The 9,761-nt window shown below is 39.0% G+C and overlaps 1 protein-coding gene across 1 annotated transcript; it reads left to right on the top strand.

Annotated features, from left to right (window-relative positions):
* Positions 1 to 337: 337 nt before the first annotated feature.
* LOC18040440 (transcriptional corepressor SEUSS) lies at positions 338 to 7,977 on the top strand. The gene is made up of 10 exons (XM_006434295.2): positions 338 to 900; positions 1,430 to 2,887; positions 2,972 to 3,091; positions 3,419 to 3,467; positions 3,595 to 3,809; positions 3,890 to 3,958; positions 4,156 to 4,253; positions 4,533 to 4,626; positions 5,328 to 5,397; positions 6,505 to 7,977. The coding sequence occupies exons 2-10, from the start codon at positions 1,781 to 1,783 to the stop codon at positions 7,509 to 7,511; spliced, it is 2,829 nt and encodes a 942-aa protein (XP_006434358.1). The 5' UTR covers positions 338 to 900; positions 1,430 to 1,780; the 3' UTR covers positions 7,512 to 7,977.
* Positions 7,978 to 9,761: the final 1,784 nt, after the last annotated feature.

Here is a 9,761-nt window from a genome sequence, read left to right as displayed (position 1 = left end):
CTGCACCAGCAGGCATCCCGAAAAAACCGGAAGAATAACGAAATTGAGTGTGAAGTGAATATTTTTAAAATATATAGGTGCGTGGCGAAAAATATTAAAACATTTGGGGGCAAGACAAAATTAACCCTTTTTTTTTTCATACAAGATTGAAAGAAAGTACAAAAGGGTTGTGTACCACAACAGGGTATAAGCAAACCACACGTAACAAAGTCTCTCTTAACATCACGCCAAAATCATACATGATGATGATGATGATGGTGGTGGTGTTATGAACACCACATACACAACACACACACACACACAAGGCATAAAAATAAAACAGAATAAGAAAATAGTAGCGGCAAGTAAAAACATAATAAACGCAAGTGAAGAGAGAGAGAGGGGGGGAGCATTTTGACTTCATTTGATAGATAGAAGAGAAGAGAAGAGAAGAAGAGAGAGAAAGTAAAAAGAAAAGGTAAAGAAAGAAAGAATGAAGGCAGGCTAAACATAAAAATAATACAAATTCAATCAGATCGAATACAATTTTGACGTCCGCAAGGACAGCAAGACACATTCTTCTTTCTTTCTCTCTCTAAAAAAATCCCTTCTCTCTCTAGATTACAATACAGCGAATAACAGGGCGCATACACTGAAGCCCTACCCTTCTCCACTCTTTAGAATCATTTTTTTTTTAAGAAAAATAATTAGATTTTTTATTGAAGAAGAAGAAGAAGGCCAAAGCAAGACCTTTTGTATTCAACTGATTAGTGTTTGTTCAATGAGTGGGAATAAAAGGAGCTGATTGTGGTTTGAAGTTTCTTTTTTTTTTTTTTTCCTTTTTTGGGGGTTGTGTTGGAGATTGCTGAAGACTTTATATATATATATATATTTTACTGTTACTGTTCGGTTTCAACTCCGGTGAGTCTTTCTCTTTCAAAGACTTTAGCTTTGACCCTTTCTTTTTGTGTGTGTGTAATACCCATTAGCTTTTTCACTTATTTGGGAGTTTGGATCGTTGATTTATCCCCTTCAGGGATCGATCGAGGCTGTTCAGTTGTTGTTTTGAGCTTCTTTTAGCTTTTTGGTTGATGGGTTGAGCAGGAATTGGGTTTTTGTTTGTTGAAGTTTTGATTTTTGTTTTTTGGGCTTTTGGTGTCTTGTTTTGGGGTTATTGAGGTTGGAATTTGAGCTTATAGTGGGAACAAGAAGTCCTTTTTGTAGGTTTTGCTTAATTTTGATTGCACTTTTCTGGGATTTTGTGATTTGGTTTTCTTTTTAACGTTTGATTGAAGATGATTTGTGGTTGGTAGTTTAGGGTTTTGGTTGATAGTGTGGTCATTTTGAGTTAGAAGCTATGCTTTGTACTGAAAGTTGAATTGCTGTTAATTGTTCGTTTGCTTGGAATGTTTCTTGTTACAGCGGATCTAAGAATTATTCTATTGTGCAGAGATTCATGCAAAAGCCGTACGAGTACTGCTCCTGTTGTGGAGTTGGCGCAACTCTAGCATGTTCAGAATTGAAGCTTGTTCCTTGGTTTTGGTTCTCTTCAGTTTGTGGTTTGTTTATTGTGGAACTCAACACCACATGCAAAGACACAAAACACAACCTTTTCTGCTGGTGCAAAATGAAGACTTGGAAGCCTATAGCCTTGGATGTTGGGTTGAAATGCTAATTGGCCTGAGCTCTATCTCCAGTTTTTCGCGTGTGGTTGTGTAATTATAGTTTATTGAATTCATGTTGTTTTAGATATAGTTGTAGTTTTCGGTGAGTGTTCTTAGATTATTGTCATTTTCGTAAAATGGTACCACCAGGGCAGGCTCCGATTGGTGGTGCCCAGTCTGTTTCACCTTCTCTTTTGCGGTCAAATTCGGGGATGTTGGGAGGTCAAGGGGGTCCTTTGCCTTCCCAAGCAGGGTTCCCATCACTTATGTCACCTCGAACACAATTTAGTAACATGGGTATGAATGTGCTTGGAAATGTACCCAATGTGAGTTCTCTCCTTAATCAGTCCTTTGGAAATGGGGGTCCAACTTCAGGGCTTTCTGGTCCTGGCAATAGTCAGCGTGGAGGTATGGATACTGGGGCTGAGACGGATCCACTTTCAGGTGTTGCTAATGGAATGGGTTTTAGTGCCGCTTCTTCGTCATTTGTACCATCTAACTTGGTGAATCCTGGTTCATCCGGTCAAGTACAGGGCCAGCAGTTTACAAACCCTTCCAGCAATCAATTACCAGATCAACAGCAGACCCAGCAGCTTGAAACTCAGAATTTTCAGCATGGTCAGCAACCAATGCAACAGTTCTCTGCTGCACATAACACTCAGCAGGTGCAGCAGCAACAACAATTTCAATCAGTAAGGGGGTTAACTGGTATTGGACAAGTTAAGCTGGAGCCACAGGTGACTAGCGATCAACATGGACAGCAACAGCAGCAGCAGCAGCAGCATTTACAAACATTGAGAAGCCTTAATCCAGTTAAATTGGAACCCCAACAAATTCAGAATATCAGAAGTATGGCGCCTGTAAAAATTGAGCCACAACATTCGGATCAGTCACTATTTCTGCATCAACAACAACAGCAACAGCAGCAGCAGCAGCAGCAGCAGCAGCAGCAGCAGCAGCAGCAACAGCAGCAGCAGCAGTTCCTTCACATGTCGAGGCAATCCTCTCAGGCTGCTGCTGCCCAAATGAATCTTCTACAACAACAAAGATATTTGCAGCTGCAGCAACAGCACCAGCAACAGCAACTCTTAAAGGCAATGCCTCAACAACGCCCCCAGTTACCACAGCATTTTGTTCAGCAGCAGAATTTGCCTTTGAGATCTCCTGCGAAACCTGTATATGAACCAGGAATGTGCGCTCGGCGTCTGACACATTATATGTATCAGCAACAACACAGACCTGAAGTAAGATTTTCTCATCATGATGAATCTGTTGTCAGCTTATGGTGCATAACTATTGTGATTTGTAATTCTCGCGTATTTGTGCAGGACAACAATATTGAATTCTGGAGAAAATTTGTTGCTGAATACTTTGCTCCTAATGCCAAGAAAAAGTGGTGCGTATCCATGTATGGAAGTGGCCGGCAAGCAACTGGAGTTTTTCCTCAGGTCTGCTGCTTGGAAATAAAATGAAAATTTAGCTATTATTGCTGAGCATGTTTAGCCTCAGTGGACCTTATTGTATCTGATTCATTTACGTATTTTTGTTTGAACAAAGTCAAGTGTAACTGGGGATTGCTTTTTGGTTTCTTCTACTTTCCTCTTTATATTATGTTTGAACTTCCTCACTTCAATTTAGTGCTTCTACAATTTTAATGGTCTATTAGATGAGCAAACACATTGATCTGTACTATTGGTTTACCTGCCTCTCACTGGCTGGTGTCAAGTTTTGCCAAGCTTCACTCTAACGGGCTAATTTACTTGCTGACTGTGCAGGATGTATGGCACTGTGAGATATGCAATCGGAAGCCAGGCCGTGGCTTTGGTGTGTCATTTTAGTAGATTTGTATAAATTTAAGTTTTCCCTGCGTCTTTTTGAAATCCATGGGTTCAGAGTGTAACTCAATGGTAGTTTCATATTTTATTCTGATTTATGTTAACTGTTGTTGCAGAAGCAACCGTGGAGGTTCTTCCCAGGCTTTTCAAGATAAAGTATGAGAGTGGTACTTTAGAAGAACTTCTTTATGTTGATATGCCCCGTGAATATCAGAATGCTTCAGGTCAAATTGTACTAGACTATGCAAAAGCCATACAAGAAAGTGTTTTTGAGCAACTACGTGTTGTGCGTGATGGTCAACTTCGGATAGTTTTCTCACCAGACCTGAAGGTCCTCATTGTCTTCTTGCTTTAAGATTATAAGTAAAATTTTTTATTGGCTCTTTTTGATTCCATCTGTTTTTCTGCCAGATATGTTCTTGGGAGTTTTGTGCTCGTCGTCATGAAGAGCTTATTCCTCGAAGATTATTGATACCCCAGGTTACTGATTGTGCTATTTTCATTTGTCAGAATTTTATTATGTTATGAAAGATGATGGTCTGCATTACCTTGATTATTGAGGTTATTGCAGTTTGACCAGAACCGTTTACTAAATTAAACCTGGCTGGCTTACATACTTTACATAGATGTTAGTAGGCTCTGTTGTTTTCTGAGTGGCAAAAATTTTTGTGGTGCAGGTTAGTCAGCTTGGGGCTGCAGCTCAAAAGTACCAGGCTGCGACTCAAAATGCATCATCTAATTTATCTGCCCCAGAATTACAAAATAATTGTAATATGTAAGTTTGTTGTTGCCGTGTTTCAATGTTTTTATGACTGATAACAAACATCTGGAAATTCTATTATAACATAAAGTCATGGCATTCATTGGAAGATGGTCCTATTCCATGGTTATTCAATTACTGTGTGTCTGATCTGAAGCTAGTTCTGTTAAAAAAAAATTTCGTCATAATTGTATAAAAGTTGCTGAATTATACCAGAGTTATCAGTGACTGATTTTTGTACACCATATTGATATGGCATGCCTACCTTTGATTTTGATGAGTTGCTTTCCTCAGGTTTGTTGCATCAGCTCGGCAATTAGCGAAAGCCTTGGAAGTGCCATTGGTAAATGATTTAGGATATACGAAGAGATATGTTCGTTGCCTTCAGGTAATGTCCATCGTATGGTAATATGGGAACATGGCGCTGAAGTTGATCCTTATTGTTGAAAATATGGTGTTTTTTTTCAACAATTGCCACTTGTTGAGTGATTTTGGACATACATTTGGTTTCAATGCACAATTCAAAGGACATTATTGCTTTATTCAGTGAATTTGTGCAGAATACACACACACAAAAACATGATCAGGTAAGTACAGTTGCGCACCATAAGACATGCGACTACGCTTGTGTCAAGCTCCCATTGGTAAGCCGTGGAACCCACATCACAGCCCCCAAATGAGAGCTTGTGGTGCACAACCGTGCGCACTAGATCAGGACCACATATATATGACCAAGCTAAAAGACAGAAAAGCACAAACTCCAATACACAACAGGACAAAACCCACTGGATTGGAGTGTGTTTCTCAGGTCTTTTAGATTGGTCCTTAATTTAATAACATATGTATGTATTTTTTCTCCTTTTAAATAAAGTGTTTGTGATTTCATTTTTCTCTTCATGTGTGATTATTATTATTGGTTCATTCGTTTATAATCTTGCGTCATACTGTTATCATAGTGTTTTTGTAGTTGTCGTTTTGTAATGTAAATGACTACAAGAATCTCAAGACAAGCTGCTTCATTAAAAGAACTGTATTGGAGTTTGGTTGCCATTCCTAATGATTGTTTATCACATTTTGGGTATGTTGCAGATATCAGAAGTAGTTAATAGTATGAAGGACTTGATTGATTACAGTCGAGTTACAGGAACTGGACCTATGGGTAAGATTGATAATTTTTCTCATCATATATTCTTATAGTTATTCTCCACCCCCCCTCCCCTTGCTGTCTTTCTATCTTCATTGTCTCTTGCTCTGAATGTGGTACTAGAGGGAAGATAGTAACATCCCTTTAATCTTCTCCACCCCTTCCCCTTGCTGTCTCTCTATCTTCATTGTCTTTTGGTCTGAATGTGGTACTAGTGGGAAGGTAGTAACATCCCTTTAAACTTATTCATTATCTAGCCCCGATTCGAATTGTCTTTTTTTCTTTTTCTGTGGCGCGGGGGGGTTGAAAATTTGTCTCTGTCATGTGATTGTAGTGTTGATTTTGTCTATACTTTACTTTATGGCATTTGGCAAGGTGTCTGTTGGAGAATGGGTCTGTTGAAAAAGATCAAGGGTGTAAGATTAAGAATCTTAATTATATGCATCGAGTAGTTTCACTGTTTCTTTGGTGACCTGAAACTACAGTAGACACATAAAGGATGAGGGTCTGATTTTTGCAATTGGTGAAGATAGCAGAAATGCTCTTGGGAGAACTGTTAGTGGATGGTGAATGAAGAGTCATTTCTGAAAGACCTGTTGACAAGAAGACTTTTGTTTCATCTGCCTATGACTTTCAATATAATATTACCTCTACAGTTACAGTGTTGGGCAACTCAGTTGTAGCTCTTTAACAAAACAAGGCACCTCTGTAGTTGGATTTAGTTTATTGGAATTGCATCTTAATTTTGTTTTATTTCTTCTCTCTTTTCCAACTCACCACCCTGCTCCTAGTTTTTTTTTTTTTTCAAAACTGTCTTTACCATTGATAGTTCCCTCTAATTCTCTTCTTTGCTCGGATAAGCTTATGGATTCTCTTTCCTGTATTATGTAAAAAGAAGTGCTTCTTACTTTACTCCTGCTATTGTGCTGTCATTGCCTATGGTTACCTGAAACAGCGTTCTACCTCATTATGATCAATATGTCAAACTATATGCATGGACTTAATTGCTTCCATGCCACAAATTTTTTACAAGTTTTATTCCAAGTTTATTAGTCTCATTTTGGAATATATTTATGGTTCTGTGCGTCATGGTGGCTCATATAATTTTCTCTGTTTTTTCAGAGAGCTTGGCCAAGTTCCCTCGTAGAACAAGCGGAGCTTCTGGGTTTCACAGTCCATCGCAACAGCCTGAGGATCAGCTACAGCAGCAGCAGCAACAACAACAAACAGTGGGCCAGAACTCAAATAGCGAGAGTTCTGTCCAGGCCAATGCGATGCAACTTGCCACTAGCAACGGTGTGGCTAATGTAAATAACTCACTCAACCCAGCATCTGCTTCTTCCACTGCCAGCACCATCGTTGGGCTTCTCCACCAAAATTCTATGAACTCCAGACAGCAAAATACCGTGAATAATGCAAGCAGCCCTTATGGTGGAAGTTCAGTTCAGATGCCATCCCCTGGTTCGTCCAATAATATTCCCCAGGCTCAACCCAACCCTTCCCCCTTCCAGTCACCAACGCCTTCATCATCTAACAATCCCCCGCAAACATCTCACAGTGCCTTAACAGCAGCCAATCACATGAGTTCTGCTAGTTCACCAGCAAATATATCAGTTCAACAGCCAGCTCTTTCTGGTGAGGCTGACCCAAGAGCTCTTTCTGGTGATGCTGATCCAAGTGATTCTCAAAGTGCTGTCCAGAAAATCTTGCATGAAATGATGTTGTGCAGCCACCTTAATGGTGGCAGTGGGGGAGGTGGGGGCATGGTTGGTGTTGGTTCTTTGGGGAATGATGTTAAAAATGTCAACGACATTATGGCAACAGGCAACAATACGGTACTCAATGGTGGCAATGGCCTAGTGGGAAATGGGACGGTCAACAATAATCCTGGTATAGGAACCGGTGGATATGGCAACATGGGGGGTGGTCTTGGCCAGTCAGCAATGGTTAATGGAATCAGAGCTGCAATGGGTAATAATTCCATGATGAATGGAAGGGTAGGCATGACGGCAATGGCTCGGGATCAGAGCATGAATCATCAACAAGATTTGGGGAATCAACTGCTTAATGGGCTGGGAGCTGTTAATGGTTTCAATAATCTACAATTTGATTGGAAACCATCTCCGTAAGAGTCCTATTGGTGAAAACAGGAAAAAAAAAATTGAAAAAATAGATGTTGGGGTTCTTGATTATGGCTGCCGCATATGCAGCATGAGAATTGAGGATTGGCAGATCTGCCAGTAGCCCATAGCGAATCATTGGTACATAGCACAATAGTCAAGGGCGTGCATGCATCCTTCCCAATCTGTACTAATTCCAGAAAGTAAAACATATAGCATAGTGTTTTTTTATCAATGAGATGTTTTTAAGTCCTCTTGAGTTGCTTCATGTTTTTCTAATTATTTTTCTGATTTATGATATAGTTTCATATCCCTCTAACAATATCGGGATGGGAATTCAAAAATATCTAGTTGGAGCTTGTACTTTGTAATTCCCTCCCAGAGAGCCTTTTGTAAACTAGGGAGTGTATTTTGCCCTCTTCCTCGTTTCTGTCTTTCTGTCCCATGGAGTGTATATTTATGGCTTTGTCTGGAAGCAGTTGTCATTATAATTTTCTTTTTACAATTTGGCAAGAATCATCTTGAGTGAGTGATACTGTTCTCTTGCCCTTATCCTAAGCTTATTCTATCTCCTCTCATTTAACTCAATTCAATGTTGTTTAGTAAAGCTTGTAACAATTCAACTAGCAGCTCAAAATAACAATGTTGATGAGCACACGGTAGTAGACCGTAGATTTAGGTTTCAATTAAAATGAGAAATCAACGTTCATCTGATTATTTGTAAAATAATTCCATTTGGATACATTAATTTTTTACCCAAGTTTAATATGTGGATGAATTTAGTTCTCTCTTCATGGAACATGGAGTCACTTGAGGGAGTTGAAGAGTTGGCAATATCAATAACAGGTTGATGATGCCTAACATCTCTGTCAAGAGCTTCGTTTACATGTCGAATTTGGGCTTGTATTATTCCATTTCGCCGCGCAACACGCCAACATTTCTTTGGTCGACATAACTTATTTGCTTCAATCTCCTTCGCAGGTAGGGAACAAGACATAACTTATTGCATTTTAATTTATTCAAAAAGGAAATAACATCAAAACCTACTTGGAATTTTATCCATGCATGACCATGGCCCTACCCTGGGTTTCAATTCAAGGTGTTGCCCAATATCAATCACAAATCGGTATTTAACGTCCCTGTTTTCTAGCCTCTCAAGAGCTCCATTCACATATTGAATTGGGATGATCTCTATCTCCGGGTATATTCCATTTTCAGCACAAAATTCTACCATTTCTTTTGTCTCTTGTGTTCCACCACCTACTATACTTCCTGCAATTGTCCTCATTTCTGCCAAAGTATCAACCAATATTTATTTATTTATTTTTATAAAAAAAGTGAAATTTGAAATGATTAAATTCTTAATTAAAATCTAAACATATTGTGCAGGCAATATTCAATTACGTACCCATGATAAGATTTACAGTTTTAAATTTGACTTCTTTGGGAACCTCAACGATGACATAAACACCGGCAATCTTCAGGAGAGATATATATGTGGATCAAATGGGTGATCACCCGCTGCAGTGTCGATTATAAAGTCATAAGATTTGGCTAAGGCCTGCATATAAAATTATAAATTAATCATCGATGATTCAGAGAAAAAAAAAAGGCCTTAATGTTAAATGCTTTAATCAAAATAATAGTTCAAAATGTAGAGGATTTTTTTTAAAATTAAAAAAAAACTAATCAGTGTAATAATTAAACAAAATGAAAAAGAACTACAAAAGATGGAAGCGTCAGTCAGTCAACGAATCAAAGTTCATGAGCAGTGGTCACCGGCGTGATTGGTGAATGCCAAAAAAATAAGGGCAGTATTGTAATTTTAGTAGCTCAAGTGGATTGTGAAAGAAATAAAAATATAAGTGCTTTTCTAATTTAATAAGCTGACACATTTGTCACACACGTGTCGTCCGGTGAAGCAGCGAGTGCAAGAGTCGCACGCATGAGCGACTGTTGCTAGCACTTGCAAAGTTGCAATCTTGGCATGAGTTGACATAAGGCCCTACTCCAACACGATCACCAACCTCGAAGCACTTGACATTTGATCCGACTTCTTTTACAGCTCCAACAATCTCATGTCTGCAGGTAATTTATCAAGGACAAGAGCTATACTTTAGTTAGTTTAAGGAAATGTAAGAAATTTATATTGCCCATCATTTAGTCTGAGCGAGCCAGCTAGCTACAGGGTGCACATATATTGCCCACCCCATGCAGTTCTCAATTAGACTCTCAGAACTCATTGTTGACTAATCCACA

Source organism: Citrus clementina, unplaced genomic scaffold (assembly GCF_000493195.1).
Source record: "Citrus clementina cultivar Clemenules unplaced genomic scaffold, Citrus_clementina_v1.0 scaffold_5, whole genome shotgun sequence".
Lineage (NCBI taxonomy): Eukaryota > Viridiplantae > Streptophyta > Magnoliopsida > Sapindales > Rutaceae > Citrus > Citrus x clementina.
The sequence above is the reverse complement of the archived record's forward strand: the minus strand, read 5'-3'. Positions and strand labels throughout refer to the sequence as shown.

Coding starts and splice junctions, on each gene's coding strand:
- LOC18040440 (XM_006434295.2), top strand. CDS start 1,781: ATGGTACCACCAGGGCAGGCTCCGATTGGTGGTGCCCAGTCTGTTTCA. Junction 4,254..4,532: donor TTACAAAATAATTGTAATAT/GTAAGTTTGTTG, acceptor TGCTTTCCTCAG/GTTTGTTGCATCAGCTCGGC. Junction 5,398..6,504: donor TACAGGAACTGGACCTATGG/GTAAGATTGATA, acceptor CTGTTTTTTCAG/AGAGCTTGGCCAAGTTCCCT.